This window comes from Suncus etruscus, chromosome 5, assembly GCF_024139225.1.
Source record: "Suncus etruscus isolate mSunEtr1 chromosome 5, mSunEtr1.pri.cur, whole genome shotgun sequence".
In the NCBI taxonomy this organism is placed as follows: domain Eukaryota; kingdom Metazoa; phylum Chordata; class Mammalia; order Eulipotyphla; family Soricidae; genus Suncus; species Suncus etruscus.
The window spans coordinates 31,886,951-31,907,136 of NC_064852.1; the positions used below are offsets into that span (position 1 = coordinate 31,886,951).

The following is a 20,186-nucleotide window of genomic DNA, read 5'->3' on the forward strand; positions in this document are numbered from 1 at the left end:
TCTGAATATGTCTTGCATTTCTGTACCAGAGTTGCATAAAAATTTTTCAGGTGAAAAGCGGTAATAAGTGGAAAAAGTTTTAAGAAGCCCTGTCTTAGAAGTTCCTTAGCCAGATCCTTGCCCCTTACAGCTTCAATGTTGAATACAATAGCCACAGATATTTTAATTAAAATCAAGTGCAAATTACTACAGGGGTAGTACTTAGGCCAAAGTTTTTGCTTTCCATGACTCCCATACTTTGGTGGGCCCATGTGTTGAATTAATTAATTAACGATGGGGCTGGATGGCGGTGGATGGAGGCCTTTGTGCTTAGGCCCCAGCCACGTAGCTTCATTCCCATCCAGCTGGCGGATTCCAGGCCCAGGTAATCGGCGTAATTTAGACTCACTCACAGGCAGGCTTCAGGAAGCATTAACTTTATTCATGCCCTGACCACCACATGTGTGTGGCCTATCTCATAACCTTTTAAGCACTAGTTATTCTTGGCCCTGCATCTAAACTCCTTTCAGCCATCTTCCCTTTGGGCTCCATGCTGGTCAAAGACCAGAACACAGAAACCCAGAAGCCAGAGCGCACAGCAGCGCATAGCAGCGCAGAAAGGGCAAAGAGCCAAAAAAGCGGCCCGAATCCCCTTGGTTCCGCCTTATCTAACATTTCCCAGACCCCTCCCAGGAATGGGAGGGGCTCGCAGGTAAAGTTACACCTATTATCCGGTTCCCAAGACCCCTCCCAGAAAAGGGTGGGTCTAGGGTCTTAAATAGGTACACCCATGCAAATGATAATTGCCACACTAACATTGTTTTTACAGTGCTCCTTTGACTACAAACCTTTAAGAAACCACTAGTAAAAATATCTGGAACTGCAAACAAAAACGGTTTATATTAGTGTTAACATATATGCTTTTAGTTACACTAGCATTCTGGGGGATAAAGGAGGGAGATAAGGGATATATGCTTGGGAACAGGGATGAAGGGAGGACAACACTGGTGGTGGAAAGGCCCTCATTTATTGTCACTGTGTACCTTAATATCACTGTGTAAGATTTGTAGATAAACATGTATTTTATTTTAAATCCTATTCTGTACAATATGTATTTCTTAACCTGTACCTTAGTGGCCCTCAGCTAGTATTATATCCAGATCAGATGTTAAATTAGAAATAACTTACTTTGTATTTCCTCCATTTTGTGTTTTCTACATTTAATATTCAAGATACAAGATTACTGATGAATGCTGTAATCAAAAAGTTATATATTGTTAAAGTGTAGCACTAAATAAAATACTCTTTTTTCCTTTATTAATTAAGGAGGAGAAAGTTCAGATCATGCTATGTCGCCTCAGGAACCTAGTGGATACACAAATCAAAGACCAGAAGAGAACCTCAACTTCAAAGTAGAAAGGTTTGGTTTTATTTTTGCAAGTAGTATCTGAAATATAAAGAATTTTAGTTATTTAATTTTAATTAAAGTTAAAATTTTCTACATAAAATTTGAGAATCTAGGCATAGAATTTTTCTGTATCAGACCAACTTTTTTGTATTCATAAGGATTACATTCTATAAGTAAATGTCTTCTTCTGTTTTTCCTTTTGTTTGTTTGCTTGCTTGCTTTGTTTTTGGTCCACACCTGGCAGTGCTCAGGAATTACTCCTAGCTTTGTTCTTAGAAGATATTCCTGGCAGACTCAAGACCCATATAGGATGCCAGGGATTGAACCGGCAAGGCAAGGGTGTGCAAGGCAAACACCCTACTTTGTCCCTATCTTCTGTTTTTCTGAATTCACAAGTCAGCTGTATGTCTATTCATTTTTCATCCTCACTCTTTTCTTTCTCTGCTATTGTTGAGATAGCTTGGAGTGTTTGATTCTGCTTATTGAAAATTTCACGCTTTTTGTGGCACCAAGGGTCACAAATGGCAATGCTGCTAGAATTGACCTTGGTCTGATTTAAAGCCCCACTTAAGGTTATGTGGAAGTTAAAAGAAATTCAGAGATGGCATGGAGGTAAGGCGTTTGCCTTTCACGCAGGAGGTAGGTGGTTCAAATTCCGGCATCCCATATGGTCCCCGAGCCTCCCAGGAGTGATTTCTGAGCTTAGAGCCAGAAGTAACCCCAGAATGCTGCCGGGTGTGAACCAAAAACCAAAAAAAAAAAAAAAAAAAAAGAAAGAAAGAAAGAAAGAAAGAAATTTAGGCCTAGAAAAATAGTACAGGGGTAAGGTGCTTGCTTTGCATGTGACCCCAGTGTGAATACCGGCACCCCATATGATCCCCTGAGAGCCCTGCCAATAGTGATAGCGATCCCTGAGAACAGAGCCAAGAATAAGCTATGCGCATCACCAGGTGTGGTCCAAAATCTGAAAAAATAATCTTAGTGAGTTCGTGCTTAGGGATTGATCCTTCTGGTGGTGTTTAAGGGAACATACAGCAAATTCTGGGTACCAGACCAGTACTACTGCATGCAAAACATATGTACTAAGCCTTTGAGCTATCTCCCTTGTCCGAGATAATGTTTTTTTATTTACATAGATGCTGTCAAGGGAGTAAAAGAAAGGTTCAGAATAATCGCTGGCAGGGTTGGAAAGATAGTACAGGAGGTAAGGCCCTTGTCTTGCATGCAGCCACTCCAGCCACCCTGGTTTAACTCTGAACATATGATCCCCTGACCATTGCATGGCTCACTCCTGAGCACAGAACCAAAAATAGTTCTTGAATACTGCTGGGTGTGGCTAAAACATTCTTCCCCCTAAATAAATACTGACATTAGTTATTTGGGTTCACTCATGATTCAGTAAAACATCAATTTCATGTCTGCAAAACCTAGAATTCTGATTTTTCTTAATTGGAGTTGGGGTAATGCCAGAATTTGATGTAAAGAGCAGGCTGGATCCTTTCTCAATGATAGGAAACGTCAGAACATTAGAAGAAAAGCAGAAGAATTGGGTAATGAGTTTCCAGGGACTTCTCTCTTCTTTCCTTCTATTTTGCTAACACCAAGTTTGCAATTAGGCATTCTTTCTTGCACTACTCTGGGAAGGAGGTGACTAAAGTCAGGAAAGAATTTGGAGACTTGAGGTGAAAGAAGACACAGTAGATTTTTTTTTTATGGGTTGTGATCAGATGTTAGATGTTCTAGGAAAGGGGAATTTCTGTTGTCTCTCTTATTTATTTATTTATTTATTTATTTATTTATTTATTTATTTATTTATTTATTTATTTAGGGGTATTTTTGGACTACACCCAGTGATGCTCAGGGGTTACTTTTGGCTATGTGCTCAGAAATTGCTCCTGGCTTGGGGGACTTTATGGGATTGAACCGCGATCCATCCTAGACTAGCGTGGATAAGGCAGACACATTACCGCTTGCACCATGGCTCTCCCCTTCTGTTGTTTCTTAATAGATTTCATTCTTTTTTTTTTTTTTGGTTTTTGGGCCACACCCAGTGACGCTCAGGGGTTACTCCTGGCTGTGCACTCAGAAGTCGCTCCTGGCTTGGGGGACCATATGGGGTGCCGGGGGATCGAACCGAGGTCCGTCCTAGGCTAGCGCAGGCAAGGCAGGCACCTTACCTCTAGCGCCACCGCCCGGCCCCAATAGATTTTATTCTTTTATAATATAGGGATTAGATTCTTTTCTGGTTGGGTGGAGTGTTGGGGAGTTTTGGACCACACATTACTCTGCTCATAAGTGACCTTGGCTATGCTAAAGGAAATGGTTCTGGGGGTTCAAAATAAGGATCATTGGGGCCAGAGAGATAGCACAGCGGTGTTTGCCTTGCAAGCAGCTGATCCAGGACCTAAGGTGGTTGGTTCGAATTTTGGTGTCCCATATGGTCCCCCATGCCTGCCAGGAGCTATTTCTGAACAGATAACCCTGAACACCACCGGTGTGGCCCAAAAACCAAAAAAAAACCAAACCAAACCAAAACAAAAAAACCTCTTTAACTCAAAAAAAAGGATCTTTGGTCACCATAGTCCCATATGAGTGCTGGGGATTTAAACCAGGGTCATAATCACTATAGTCATATGCAAGGCAAAATGCCTTACATCATTTTTTTGGGTCATATTTGGCACCGCTCAGGGGTTTCTCCTGGCTCTATGCTCAGAAATCCGTTCCTGGCAGGCTCGGGACCATATGGGATGCCGGGATTTGAACCATCGACCTTTTGCATGAAAGGCACGCTATCTCTCCAGCCCCAATGCCTACATCATGAACCATCTCTCCAGCCCCAGGAATTAGCATCATTTCCCTTCTTTATTCTGAGGTTGAAAAATTTTGGTTACTGGGCATTAATACTTAATTATAAAGACAAAAAAAGGAGGGTGTTTGTGTGTCTGCACATTACCAGAGATGTGACCCTGCTCCTCATACATGAAGGTTTGTGCTGTGTTCCTGACCATTGGATATTTCTTTTCTTAATTAAAAAAACAAAACAAAACTTGGGGCCAGAGAGATAGCATGGAGGTAAGGCATTTGCCTTTCATGCAGAAGGTGATCAGTTCAAATCCCGGCGTCCCATATGGTCCCCATGCCTGCCAGGAGCAATTTCTGAGCATGGAGCCAGGAATAGCCCCTGAGCACTGCCGGGTGTGACCCAAAAACCACAAAAAAAAAAAAAAAAAAAAAAAAAAAAAACCTTTAAAATGTCTTTTTTGTTTGTTTTTGGGTCACACCCAGCGGCATTCAGGGGTTACCCCTGGCTCTGCAGTCAGAAATAACTCCTGGCAGGCACAGTCACGGGGCACCATATGGGACATTGGGAATCAAACTACCATCCATCCTGGATCTGCTGCGTGCTATCTCTCCGGCCCCCAAAACCTTTTTTTTTAATTAAATAATTTTTATTTTGAAGAAACTTTAAAAATTTTATTGCAATTTAGGCAGCATGGTAACAATAGTGTTCATGGTTTTGATGATCAAAATTGCTATACTTTAACTATAAAGCGCCCAAGAGTATCTTTCTTTGTTTTTATATTACTTCTAATTTGCTGCTTTCTTCTCCTTCATGTCTTCCTCCTACTGTTTGATTTTAGTTTTGTAATACAAGGTCAAGTATTATTTGTAACCATCTATTCCCTTGTTTTGTTCCTCTATATAATACAAATGAGATCATCTGACATTTGTCCTTTTCCTTCTGACTTATTTTCCTTATCATAATGCCCTCCCATTCCATCCCTTGGAGAGGTCCACCAGTGTATCCTTAGTTCATAATTTTCTCAGAATTTATTAATTTTGATATAATTTGAGGTCTTTAATTTATGAATGAGCTCTGTATAGGTTTGAGATAAATTTTTAGTAGTCTTGCTTGCTGTGCATGTGCACTTTTGCCTTTGTCATCTTCTGAGTCCCATGGTAAATATATCTTTTGAGTGTATTTGTTTGAATGAGATTGGTTTTAATTAGTTTCTCAGAGTGGGTAAATTTTATAATTCTCATTATATGAATTCCCCTTTTTTCTTCAATATATGCTTTAATTTTTAAATTTAAAATTTTGGGGGGGGTGTTGTTTTAGTTTGTTTTGCTTTTGTTTTTTGCTTTTTGCCTTTGGGCTATACCCAATATTACTTAAAGGCTACTTCCAGTAAAGTGCTTGGGGGATTCCTCCAGTGGTGCTGGGGATGGACCTGAGCTACCTGTATGCAAAACATGTGTTGCAGCCTGTTGAACTTTCTCTGTCCCTCTCATAATTATTTTTAATTGGTGCACAAATTGTCCCAAACTTAACTAGTAAAATCCTCTTCATGCTGGATCATTTTTTTTTTTTCACAGACATCCTCATTCTTTGAATATTTCCTTATTTTCTGGCACAAGTTGTTTAGCTTTGTAACATAAATCCCTTTCAAAGAAAGTTACTGGTAATTGTAGGTACAAAAATTTAAATTATAGGGGCCAGAGAGATTGCACAGCGGTAGGGCGTTTGCCTTGTATGCAGCCGATGGTGGTGGTTTGAATTCCAGCATCTCATATTGTCCCCCGTGCCTGCCAGGAGCGATTTCTTAGCACAGAGTCAGAAGTAGCCCCTGAGCATCATTGGGTATGAACCAACAACTTAAAAAAAATAGATATATACATGAGTCATGTATATATTTATATATTTGTGTTTATTTATTTATTTTGGGTTTTGGGCCACACCCAACTTCCCTCAGGGGTTATTCCTGGCTCTGCACTCAGAATATACTCCTGGCAGGCTTGGGAGACCATACAGGAACCGTGTCAGTCCTGGGTTGGTCACATGCAAGATAAATGCCCTACCTGCCGTACTGTCACTCCAGCCCCTATATTTATATTTAATATCAGTAACTTAACATAACTTTACATCAAGGTATAGACTTACATAAGACATAACATACTTTAAAATTCAAAGTGCACAATAGGTTTGATGTGTTTATGGTGTATTGTATTATTACTGTTTGCTTACAAGATCATTGATTTTTATTTTTGTTTGATTGGGTCACACCCAGCTGCTGCTCAGGGGTTACTCCTGACTCTGCACTCAGAAATCACTCCTGGCAGGCTCAGGGGACCATATGGCATGCCAGGATTTGTGGGTTGGCTGCATGCAAGGCAAACGCTCTACTGCTGTGCTGTCTCTTTGGCCCCACTGATATTTTGTTTGGTTTTGGGCCACAACCAGTGATGCTCAGGGGTTACTCCTGGCTATGCGCTCAGAAATCGCTCCTAGCTTGGGGGACCATATGAGACACTGGGATTCGAACCACCATCTCTCCTGATCGGCTGTGTGCAAAGCAAATGCCCTTCAGCTGTGCTATCGCTCTGGCCCCTCCACTGATTTTTTTTTGGGGGGGTTGGGTCACACCTGATGGTGCTCAGGGGTTACTCCTGCCTCTGCGCTCAGATGTCACTCCTGGCAGGCTCAGGGACCATATGGGATGCCAGAATTCGAACTGGAGTCCATCCTGTGTTGACCACTGTGCTATTGCTTTGGCCCCTGATTTTTTTTTTTTTTTTTTGGTTTTTGGGCCACACCCGTTTGACGCTCAGGGGTTACTCCTGGCTATGTGCTCAGAAATCGCCCCTGGCTTGGGGGGACCATATGGGACGCCGGGGGATCGAACCGCAGTCCTTCCTTGGCTAGCGCTTGCAAGGCAGACACCTTACCTCCAGCGCCACCTACCCGGCCCCTCTGATTTTTTTTTTTTTGTTTGTTTTTTTTTTTTGGTTTTTGGGCCACACCCGTTTGACGCTCAGGGGTTACTCCTGGCTATGTGCTCAGAAATCGCCCCTGGCTTGGGGGGACCATATGGGACGCCGGGGGATCGAACCGCGGTCCTTCCTTGGCTAGCGCTTGCAAGGCAGACACCTTACCTCCAGCGCCACCTACCCGGCCCCCCCTCTGATTTTTTTTTAAGTTTTAAAAAATTGGTTTTTGTTGTTGAAGGGATTGAACCTAAGGTCTCATGCATGCAAGGCATATTACCATTGACTTAAATCCCCATCCTGGAATCATGTTGCTTTTTTTTATTGTCTCTGTATATTATTACAATAATGTTTATTACTTTTCTTAAAACCTATAGATGTGAGGGACTATTCTGTGTCTATCTCTCTCCTTCTGACTTATTTCACTTAGCATAATAGATTCTATGTCTATCCATATATAGGAAAATTTCATGACCTATCTCTTCTGATGGCTGCATAGTATTCTATTGTATATATATATATATATATACCACAGTTCTTCTCAAACCCTTGGCACTCAGGCGCCCTCAGTAAAGATGCTGTGACCTGGACTCTCCTTATTCAGGTGTGTCCAGGGTATCTCAGTCTCTTTGCTTTCTTCAGGGATTCTGTGAGAGAGTTGGTCTCAAACATGCGGCACTCAGGCATCCTCAGTAAAGATGCTGGTGACCTGGACTCACCCTGTTCAGGCATGTCCAGGGTACCTCAGTCTCTCTGCTTTCTTCAGGGATCTGTACCACAGTTTCTTTAGCCATTCATTTGTTGAAGAGCATGTTGGTTATTTCCAGAGTCTGGCTATTGTAAATATTGTTTTAATGAATATAGGTGTGAGGAAGGCATTTTTGTGTTTTGTTTTTGTGTTCTTAGGATATATCACTAGAAGTGGTATAGTTGGATCATTTGGAAGGTCAATGTCCAGTTTTTTGAGGAATATCCATATTTTTTTCCACAAAGGCTGAACATGATGGCTTTCCCACCAGCAGTGAAAGAGAGTTTCTTTCTCCCCACATCTCTGCCAACACTGATTGTTCTTATTCTTTGTGATGTGTGCCAGTCTCTGTGGTGTGAGATTGTACCTCATTGTTGTTTTGATTTGCATCTCCCTGATGATTAGTTATGTGGAGCATTTTTTCCATCTGTCTTTTGGCCATTTGTATTTCTTCTTTGAGGATCATGTTGCTTTTATTTTTATGTTTTCCCTAACCTTCCCTTTTGTTATTTCTATTCAGAACATACTTGATTGTGATACCCCTGAAATCGCACATTTGTTGTGGCACCAGAGATCTGATATAACAGAGCTGCTAGAATCACACTTAGGCATGCAAGGCAGTGCCAGGGATTGAGTTGAGACTTCACCAGTGATATTCATTCGAATAAGGCAGTTACTCTACCACTATACTACTCTATCCTAGGAATCATTGTCTTTATTTCTTTGTTTTTTGAATCATACCCAATTATGCGCAGGTCTGTTGCTCTTGGCAGTGTTAAACTACCATGTGGTGCAGGGAATCAGATGTGGGCCTCTTTTATGCAAGGTATGCAGTGCACTTCAGTCAATTGAAATATCTCTCCAGTCTTGTTTGTATTTTAATTAAATTTTATTACTCTATAACTTTTCTATGATCTTTTAGTTCCTTCCTTAATCCCATACATTCCTGACTATGGTACTAATACAATTTTAGCTATGATGCTCTTAAGGTTCACATATCAGATTAAGAGTATTGATACATACTTGGCCACACTGCTTGTATAATAGCTTTCCTTAGGTTGTGGTGTTTTCACATGTGCTTACCACCAGGGTTTCACCTTCTTTAGTTGCGCTACACAGGTAACTGTTGTAGCATTCATCAGGGATCACTGTGGCCCCACACATGCTAACCAGGAGTCGTTGCAATCCCCTCAAATGCCTGTATATGGTTGCCCTTTCTAACTATGGTGCTTGCACATCTTTTTAGTTTTGGTGCTTGCCCAGGGGTCCTTTGAAGCTGCTTTATCACACCTAGCTGCAGTGTAACTGGAATTACTTATGGTTTAAAGCATCACGAACAGTAGAGGTTTGAGACTCAAACAGCAGAATTGATAGGATTGTGCTTGCTTGGCACATGTCACAATACTAGGGGTTTGAACTCCTGACCAAATGTCTACAAGAAAGGCATTCTAAAATACTGAGTGCTCTGCTGAGTTTCTGTTTCTGCGGGAAAGTTTTACAGCAGTGCTGGGATATGCCTCTGGGCCAGTAATAATACTCAGCCTTTGATACAGGCCTGACAGTTACAGTGCTCAGGTCCAGCAGTGTCTTGGTATGCTGCTTTGTCTAAGAGTGCTCAGGGACCTCATGCATGCAACACTCTACACCCTTGAACTCTTTTCTCCAACTCAGTTATTGGTTTTTTAATTGATGAACTTCTTACAGTTGAATGATTTGGGTATGAGTATTTCATGTACATGTTCTTTAGTTTTTAAAACACTTAATTTTACGCCATATTAATGTTTTTATATACAAGATCAATGCATTTCTATTTGTATGAAAATGTATATGTCTATTTTAAAATCAATATCATCTAGATTAGAGGGGAAAAAGGAAACTAATAAAAAGGTCACTAAAGCTTGAGTTAGGCCTTTTTTTTTTTTTGGTTTTTTTTGGGCCACACCCTTTGACGCTCAGAGGTTACTCCTGGCTATGCGCTCAGAAGTCACTCCTGGCTTGGGGGACCATATGGGACGCCGGGGAATCGAACCGCGGTCCGTCCAAGGCTAGCGCAGGTAAGGCAGGCACCTTACCTCCAGCGCCACCACCCGGCCCCGAGTTAGGCCTTTGATGGTATAACACTGACTACTGAATTTGCCCAGTGAGTTGGAAGGTAAGTTTTTGTTTTGGGCCATTAGGAAAAATTTTTTTAAATCTCCACTATTGTTTTTAATTAATACATCTCCTTTTCAAAACAGATTAAACAAAAAACTCGAAGAAAGAAGAGAAGAGAAAAGGAAAGAAGAAGAGCAGGTAAATTTCATTACTATTTTTTATCCTTTTGTTAAGTGAGAAGTTTTGATTTCGTATTAAATTTAGCAGTAAAGGGAATTACCTGTTTTCCCTTCATTGTAGAATTGTAGTGTATACTTTTTTTATGTACTTATGAATTGCTTGAAGTAAATGAGATCATATTTCCTCTCTCATGAGTTGTTAATGCAAAGAATAAAGGAACTTAGATTAAAAAGTATGCTTGTGAGACAAATCAAACTTTTTTTTTTTTTTTTTTTTTGGTTTTTGGGCCACACCCTGTGACGCTCAGGGGTTACTCCTGGCTATGCGCTCAGAAGTTGCTCCTGGCTTCTTGGGGGACCATATGGGACGCCGGGGGATCGAACCGCGGTCCGTCCTAGGCTAGCGCAGGCAAGGCAGGCACCTTACCTCCAGCGCCACCACCCGGCCCCACAAATCAAACTTTTAATTCATTTTTTTAACGTAGAATTTTTGCTGATTTTTCTCTTCATGTGTGTAGTTCAGTGTACCTAAGCATTTTATTGTACTTAAGCAACATCCTATCTTGGATTTCTTCTCTCATGCCAAAGATAGGATTACCTTGTTGACCTCAAAGACCAAAGCCCTGTCATTCAGCTAGCTTTCAAATTATATTGACCATATTATAATTTTAACCATTTGTAATTATAAATATAAAGATTTTTAGTTAACAGCTAGCCATTTCTGTTAACTTCATCTAGACCCTTATATTTTCTGCAGTTCATACTAGAAACTAGTTGCATAGTAATGAAACAATTTTGCCTAGATAGAATACATGTGTTTTATATGTTACATATAAAAATATAGGAAAAACTGGAAAAATTATTTTGTGCTTCATGAAACTTGAATTTATCCTTAATTCAGAGGGAGATTAAGAAGGAAATTGAAAGGAGAAAAACTGGAAAAGAGATGTTGGATTACAAAAGAAAGCAAGAAGAAGAATTAACAAAAAGAATGTTAGAGGAAAGAAACAGAGAAAAGGCTGAAGATAGGGCAGCTCGAGAGCGTATTAAACAACAGATTGCATTGGTGAGTAAAAAATTTTTTTTGACTTACCTTTTTTTTTTTTAAACTTAAATATAGTGCTCTTTTAAGAGAAAAAAATTTTAGGGGCTGGAGTGATAGCACAGTGGTAGGGTGTTTGCTTTGCACATGGCTGACCCAGGACGGACCTAGGTTCGATCCCCAGCATTCCATGTGTTCCCCTGAGCCAGGAATAATTTCAGAGTGTATAGCCAGGAGTAACCCCTGAGTATTACCAGGTGTGGCCCAAAACCAAAGAAAGAATAAAAACTTTACATAGGACTAGAGAGAGATAGTACAGCAGTAGGGTGCTTGCCTTGCACATTGCCAATCTGGTTTTCATCTGTGGCATCCCATATGGTTCCATGAGCGCCGCCAGGAGTTATCCCTGAATGCAAATCCAGGAATAAGCCCCCAAACACTGCTGGTTGAGGCCCGAAAGTCAAAACAAAAACCTTTACAAAGCAACTATTTTACATAAATGTAAACATACACAACTTCATTTAATTAAACAAAATTAATTTTCCATTTTTTTAAAAGTGCTAAAGTATAGATAGTTAGGGGCCACTGAAATAGTACAGAGGCTTAGACACTGCCAGGAATGATCCCTGAGCACAGAACCACAATCAAGCCCTGAGCACCACCCCAAAAGAAAATAAATGAACAAATGAACCCAAGATAAAAGTATAGGACCAATAGTTTAAAGTATAGGAGCAAAATGTTTAATAACTTGCTACTTTTCTTGTCTTCTGTTACATTGGTGAATACTAAATGTTTTGTTCTTGTAAGGGCACCAAGCAATATTTGTGGTGGTATGATGTCAGTGGTCAAACTTAGGGCCTCACAGTATATGCTAGGCATGTGCTCTACCACTTCCATCGTATTCTTGATCCTTTTAATTTTTTTCTCCACTGTATTTGTTATAATTTGTCATTTCTATCTCTATTTTGTTTTTTCTTTGATGTTTTATTTTATTTTTTAATAAATTCTTTAATTGAGTCACTGTGAGATATAGTTACAAAGTTGTTTATGATTGAGATTCAACCATACTATGTACAGTACCCTTCAACAGTACACATTTTTGCCACCAATGTCCCCATCTCCCTCCTATCCCCCTTCCTTCTCCCCCTGCCTGCCTTTGTGGCGGACATTTTTCTTCTCTCTCCCTTTTTTTCCCCCCCTTTAGACGGTGATTTGCAATATTGTTACTAAATGGGGTATCATGCATATTATCTCCTTTTCAGTACCTAGTTATTGTTCAGATTGACCATTTCCAAGTATTATTACAGTGGTAACTTTTCTGCCATAATTGTATGTGGCAAGCTTCCTACTATGGACCAGTTCTTCTGGCTCTTATTTCTATTGTCTTTGGATATTAATAATATACTATTTTGTTTTTAATATCCCACAAATGAGTGTGATCATTCTATTCCTCTCCCTGACTCACTTAGCATGATACTCTTCCAGGGGTCCTCAAACTTTTTAAACAGGGGGCCAGTTCACTGTCCCTCAGACCATTGGAGGGTCTGACTATAGTAAAAACAAAACTTATGAACGAATTCTTATGCACACTGCATATATCTTATTTTGCAATGAAGAAACAAAACAGATACAAATACAATATGTGGCCTGCGGGCCATAGTTTGAGGACCACAGCTATAAAGTTTATACCCATCCATGTTTAAGCAAATTTTATAACTTCATTTATCCTAATAGCTGTGTAGTATTCCATTGTATGGATGTACCATAGTTTCTTTATCCACTAATATCTTCTCAGGTGGTTGGTTGTTTCCAGATTCTGGCTATTGAAAATAGTGCTGCAGTGAACATAGGAATGCAGAGGGCTTTTCTGCATTGTGTTCTTTTTTGTTTTTAGGGTGTATTCCTAGGAGTAGTATTTCTGGATCATGCCTGGTTCTTTTTGTTTTGTTTTGTTTGGACCACATCTGATGGTTCTTGGGTTACTCAGGAATCATTATGGCAGGCTTGGGAAATCATATGGAATGCCAGGTCAGCTACATAAAGTGCACATGCTCTGCCTGCTGTACTTGCAATCTCATAATTATTTTCTATTTATTTATTTGTTTATTCGGTTTTTGGGCCACACCCAGCAGCAATCAGGGGTTACTCCTGGCTCTGCGCTCAGAAATCTTTCCTGGCAGGTTCTGTTGACTATATAGGATGCTAGGGATTGAACCTGGGTCTGTTCTGGGTCATCCACATGTAAGGTAAATGCCCTACCTCTGTGCTATCATTCCAGATCCTCCTGGTTCTTTTCATTTTTTTTGTTTTGTTTTTGTTTTTGGGCCACACCCAGTGATGCTCAGGGGTTACTCCTGGCTATGTGATCAGAATCACTCCTGGCTTGGGGGACCATATAGGACATCGGGGATCAAACCCAGGTCCGTCCTGGGTCAGCCGCCTGCAAGACAAAACGCCCTACCACTGTGCTATCGCTATTTCCCCTGGTCCTTTTAATTTTTATTTGATATATTTTGTCCATACATTAAAACATTTTTAACTAGTCTAGGATCTGACACATACAGGGCAAGTGTTACACTACTGAGCCCCATATCCTAGCCCCAGTCTTTGTGCTTCTTGGCATACAAGATTACTACATCATCCCAAAATAGTGTTTTTATGTTTATTATTTTTTAGGACTATACCTGTCAGTGTTTAAAGGACATTCTTGCAGTTTTCTAAGGGACTATTTGGTGGTGCTGAAGTCGAACTAGGCTCCTGCATATGCATACTCCAGTCCTTTGAACTATCTCCCTTAATTTAATTGGGAGTGTGGATCTGGGAGGTTTGGGCCCATTGGTACACTGTGGCTCTCTGTGCTCATGAGTGATCGATGGTAGAGCTCAGGGATATATAGTGCTGGGAAGGAATTGTGCCAGTGTTGTGACTAAGCAGCTGCTTACAGGCTGGACACTCTACTATCCAGCCCTACATTAGTGTGTGTGTTTTTTTAGGGGGGCGTCCACACCTGGTGACGCTTGGGTTACTCCTGGCTATGCACTCAGAAATCACTCCTGGCTTGGGAGACCATATGGGACACCGGGGATTAAACCGAGGTCTGTTCTGGATCAGCTGCTTGCAAGGCAAATGCCCTACCACTGCACTACCCATCTGGCCCCATAGTGTTCATTTTAAAATTAATTTTAGAATTTATTATGCACTATACCAACTAGTGTTTGGGATCTATACCCACTAGTAGCTGGGGAATCAGACTTAGTCTCACTCAGGCAAGCCACTTGATCCATATCCCCAGCTCTCCTGCAGTTTATTTTTAGTGCTTGATTTAAGAACATTTATAATATAACACACACACACACACACACACACACACGTTTTGGTTTACTATGCCACAAAAGTAGATTTTAGTGATTTAAAAAATACCAGCTCTGTTTCTTTTATTAAGGATTATTTATTGGGCCGGGCGGTGGCGCTAAAGGTAAGGTGCCTGCCTTGCCTGCACTAGCCTTGGATGGACCGCGGTTCGATCCCCCGGTGTCCCATATGGTCCCCCAAGCCAGGAGCTACTTCTGAGCACATAGCCAGGAGTAACCCCTGAGCATTACCGGGTGTGGCCCAAAAAAAAAAAAAAAAAGGATTATTTATTGATAGAAAATACAGCTGAGATTAAAATTAGGGGCCGGCGAGGTGGTGCTAGAGGTAAGGTGTCTGCCTTGCAAGCGCTAGCGTAGGACGGACTGCGGTTTGATCCCCTGGTGTCTCATATGGTCCCCCCAAGCCAGGGGTGATTTCTGAGCGCATAGCCAGGAGGAATCCCTTAGTGTCAAATGTGTGTGGCCCCCCAAAATAAAAATTGGCATGACTTTTTTTCAAGGCACTTTTTCTCTGTTTAGAACTCTATCGGTATAAGCATATTTCATTTTTATTTATTTTGCTCTTTGTAAATATTATGCTTTTTTTACATATTGAAAGAAGTTTGTCACAAAATGTTTGCATTACTGAAGATTTAGGATTATGAGCATTTTTAGAAAATAAGATTTTTGTGGGGCCAGAAAGATAGCGCACAGTGGTAGGGCATTTGCCTTGCATGCAGCCAACCCAGTTCTATATGATCCCCAGCCTACCAGGGACAATTTCTGTGCACATAGCCAGGAGTAACCCCTGAGCACCGCCGGGGGTGGTTCAGGAACCAATCAATCAATCAATAAAGTTTAAAGAAAGAAACCCAAGATTTTGTGATATTTAGTTTCTTTGTGGGGATAGTGGTGTCACTTTGTTTTCAGCTGATTGTTCCAACTCTGCTTAAGTTTTTCACAGTGCTCAGGGACCATTGTAGCGTTTCTTAGCAATAAAGTTTTTGTTTGTTTTTATGTTAGACCCAGAGAGTGCTGGGGAGGGGAGTGTGGAGGGTAAGGGCACTATTCCTGGCTCTGTGCTCTGAGGATCACACTTAGGCCTCCAATGTGCAAAACATTCATTCAGCCTGGTATATTTCTCCAGCTCCAATAAATTTTAAAATAGAGCATATGCAGTGTTATTTTAGGCACAATATTACTTTAGTTCTATACATAGAGATATATAAATTCTATATGCATTGGAAAACCAAACAGTTTTCATGTGAAATTTCAATATAATGACCTAAAATGGAAAATAGAATCTCCAAGATAAGCCTGTAATTATAATAAGCTAGTTTTTTTAATTTTTTTTTGGTGTTTTTTTTGGGGGTCACACCCGGCAGTGCTCAGGGGTTATTCCTGACTTCACACTCAGAAATTGCTCCTGGCAGGCACTGGGGACCATATGGGACGCTGGGATTCGAACCGATGACCTCCTGCATAAAAGGCAAACGCCTTACCTCCATGCTATCTCTCTGGCCCCAATAAGGTAGTTTTTATGCATATCTGAGGTATGATTTTTTTTTTGGGTTTTGTTTTTGGGTCACACGTGGCAGTGCTCAGGGGTTACTTCTGGCTCTATGCTCAGAAATCGCTCCTGGAGCTTCGGGGGACCATATGGGATGCCGGGATTTGAACCAATGACCTTCTGCATGAAAGGCAAATGCTTTAAGTCCATGTTATCTCTCTGGCCCCATGAGGCCTGATTTTGATTCTTTTTGTTTGTTTGTTTGTTTGTTTTTGGTCCACACCTGGCCATAGGGATTACTCTGGCTCTTTGCTCAGGAATCTCTCCTTGCAGGCTCTGGGGACTATATGGGAAGCCAGGAATCGAACCTGAGTCTATCCCGGGTTGGCCTTGTGCAAGGCAAATGCCCTACTACAGTGCTAGCTCTCTGGCACATGAGTTTGATTCATGGCACTGCAAAAATTAAAAGGTAGTTCTCAAAGATTTCTTAGGAAAGAAGCTAAATTTCATAGTAAATTAATAAATCCTTTGAATATTGCCCAGAAAGAATGCAGTCTCTTCCAGTTGTAGCCATTCTTTTTGGGAGACAGTCAAAGGATATAGGTACATCAAAAAGAACCTTTGGATGGTTTAGCACCAAGCTCTTTTAGAATTAGGTAGTTGTAATCTTTATAAATAAACATCTCTGGGGGCCTGAGTGATAGCACAGCAGTAGGGTGTTTGCCTTGTATGCGGCTCACCTGGGTTCGATCCCCGGCATCCCATATGGTACCCCATGCCAGGAGTGATTTCTGAGTGCATAGCCAGGAGTAAGCCCAGAGCATCACCGGTTGTGTCCCCCCCCCCAAAATAAGATCTCTGCCCTGAGCAGTGCTGTGGCCTAAAATAACAAACAAAAACCCATTTTAATATTTCTTTTTTAAAATTATGTTTATACTATATTCCAGACTCTGGAGAAAATATAGTGAGCCAAATCAAGTCTTTTGTTTGGTTTATTGGGATATTTGGGAGTAAGGTTAGGGGAGTTTGTTTTGACTACACTTGTGAGCTTCAATGGTTGCTCCCAGCAAGTACTTAGAGGTGCCAGGGATTCCTGTATGCAAAGTATGTGTGTATTCAGCCTATTTGAATGATCTCTTGAGCCCTCATCTCTTTTTTTATCTAATGGCAACTCTGATCCCTGATATAGTTTTTATAAACCTAAAATATCGGGGGCTGAGCGACAGCACAGCAGTAGGGTATTTGCCTTGCACGCAGCCAACCTCAGACAGACCCTGGTGTGGTTCCGGGTATCCCATATGGCCCCCCAACCCTGCCAGAAGGGATTTCTGAGTGCAGAACCAGGAGAAACCCCTGAGCACAGCCGGGAGTGACACAAAAACCAAAACCAAAACAAAACAAAACAAAAAAACAACCTAAAATATCCAAGTTCTGGCCTCTTAAATAAGTCAGGGGTCTGGGATGCATACCTTCCATATTTAAGAACCTGAGTTCAATTCCCAGCATTGTATGGCCGTCCTGAGCACCTCCAGGTTTGGGCCTAAAATCCCTTGAGCTCCTCTAAAGTGGTGGTGGCCTCAATGCTGGGCTTGAGCAGTGCTGCATTACTGGCAGTGTGACTGGCCCCTTGAGCATTGCTTGAGAGCACACTGCCAAAAAAGAAAAAAGAAAGAAAAAATCCTAAATGATAAAGTGCACATATAACTTTAGGGAAATTCATATTTTTTGTGTTTGGAAATAATGTGAGTAGATCATTATGGAAGTAAAGATAATGTTTACTGGCTATTTTAAAGGACCGTGCAGAGAGAGCTGCTCGTTTTGCAAAAACTAAGGAAGAAGTAGAAGCTGCCAAAGCTGCTGCCTTACTAGCCAAACAAACAGAAATGGAAATCAAGAGAGACGCTGCTGCAAGAGAAAGAAGGTATTTTATTTTATGATAAATATTTGTTTGCTAGTTGGCAAAGGAGAATATGGGTTGTGGTATGCTTTTACTTTTTTGAGTTATTTTTTTGTTTTGTTTTTTGGCTACACCTAATGGTGCTCAGGCTTATTTTCCCAGCTAAGTGCTTGGGGACCCATGCAGTGCCAGGGATAAAACCTAGGGTCCCAGTTTTTTTTGGGGGGTGGGCCACACCTGGTGATGCAGGGGTTACTCCTGGCTATGCGCTCAGAAATTGTCCTGGCTTGGGGGACCGAATGGGATGTGGGGGATCGAACCGTGGTCTGTCCTAGGCTAGCACGGGCAAGGCAAACACTTTACCACTTACACCACTGCTCCGGCCCCAAGTTCCAGTTTTTTGAACAATTTCCCTGACCCTTGTGTTTAGATAAACATCTGGGAATTTTTGTTTTGGGGCCACATCCACTGATGCTCAGGGGTTACTCCTGGCTTTGCACTCAGGAATCACTCTTGGCAAGCGTAGACAGTATGAAAGTTCAGGGATTAAATCTGGGTCAGCAACATACAAGGCACAGAGCCCTACCTGCTGTACCTACCTGTACCTACCTGCTGGTACTCTGGTACCAATATTTAGAAGTTCTTCCATCACTATGCTAAGAAGTCACACCTAACTACCAGGAACATGTACAGTGCCAAGGGTCAAACCAAAGTCAGCTGCATGCAAAATAAACTAAATAAACTTCTTAACCCAATTACTATCTCTGCTTCCTGCTTTTTTTTTTTTTTTTTTGTCTTTTTACTCTTTTACCATGATAACTCAGCCATCAAATTAACAATAGTAAGAATAGGGCCCAGAGAGATAGCATGGAAGTAAGGCGTTTGCCTTTCATGCAGAAGGATGGTGGTTTGAATCCCGGCATCCCATATGGTCCCCTGTGCCTGCCAGGAGCGATTTCTGAGTGTAGAGCCAGGAATAACCCCTGAGTGCTGCCAGTGTGACCCAAACACCCCCCCCCAATTAAAATAGTGAGAACAATGTAATAAATAATTCTATGCAATAGAATATTACCCAGCATTAAAAAAGAATGAAGTTCTAGCATGCTGTATAATAGGAATGGACTTGAAAACTTAATCAGATGTGAAAAGTTAGTTACCCTAAAGTCATGTATTGTCTGATGCCATTAAATCAAATGTCTGAAATAGGTAAATCTAAGGAGATGTTCAATTAGAAGTAGACAGAGGCTAAGAAATTATCTTCTAGCCATGTATCTCTTTAAGGTTGAGACTCAGCTTTGATCCCCAGCACCACAGGTCCAAGCTGGGAGTATTCCCTGTGCACTGCTGGGTGTGGCTCCAAAGCCAACTAGTACCCACAACAAGTAATTACTAAGTACTTGGTAATAAAAGAATGGGGAGAAACTGATCATGGAATTAGGGTTTCCTTTGGCAATAATGAAACTGTTCTGAAATTGATGGTGACAGTTGCACAATTCTTGACTATAATAAAAACTACTGTGTGGGGCTAGAATGATAGCACAGCAGGTAAGGCATTTATTTGCGTAGCATGCGGCCAACTGAGTTCAGTCCCTTGTACCTCATATGGTCCTGCAAGCCTGCCAAGAGTAATTTCTAGTGTTTCTGTGTGTGTGTGTGTGTGTGTGTGTGTGTGTGTGTGTGTGTGTGTGTGTGTTTTGGGGAGTCACCCTGTGGCACTAAATTACTCCTGGTTCTGCACTCAGAAGTCGCTCCTGGCAGGCTCGGGGACCATATGGGATGCCGGGATTCGAACCAGGGTCTGTCCTGTGTTGGCCGCATGCAAGGCAAATAAATGCCTTACTGCTGTGCCCACCCCAAGAGTAATTTCTGAGCACAGAGCCAGGAGTAACACCTGAGCACTGCTGGATATGGGTCCAAAACCCAAAAAACTAAAACTGCTGTGTGCTTCAAGGTGTCTTTTCTGGAGTTAAGGATAAATTTATTCTAAAATTTGGTTAGATGCATTATATTTTAATAAACATTTATTTTAAATAAATTTTCTGATTTGGGGTGTGAGAGGTCTCTTTTCTCCTATTTTTTGGGGGAACTATTCCTAATAACATTGGTAATCATTAAGGCCTGTACTTAGCAATCCTCAAGAGGCCATGTGGTGCTAAGGATTGAACATAGGCCCAGGATATGCCAGGTCTTTATGCTGTCTCTTTGACTGAAAC

General features: G+C 41.3%; 1 protein-coding gene across 1 annotated transcript in view; it reads left to right on the top strand.

Moving 5' to 3' along the window:
- The window catches only part of UBXN4 (UBX domain protein 4), a 48,972-nt gene that overhangs the window by 16,856 nt on the left and 11,930 nt on the right, over positions 1 to 20,186 (top strand). Inside the window, exons 6-9 of the mRNA XM_049773660.1 lie at positions 1,306 to 1,399; positions 10,139 to 10,193; positions 11,076 to 11,240; positions 17,870 to 17,997. Of these exons, the coding sequence (XP_049629617.1) occupies positions 1,306 to 1,399; positions 10,139 to 10,193; positions 11,076 to 11,240; positions 17,870 to 17,997 (442 nt within the window). The remainder of the gene's footprint in view (positions 1 to 1,305; positions 1,400 to 10,138; positions 10,194 to 11,075; positions 11,241 to 17,869; positions 17,998 to 20,186) is intronic.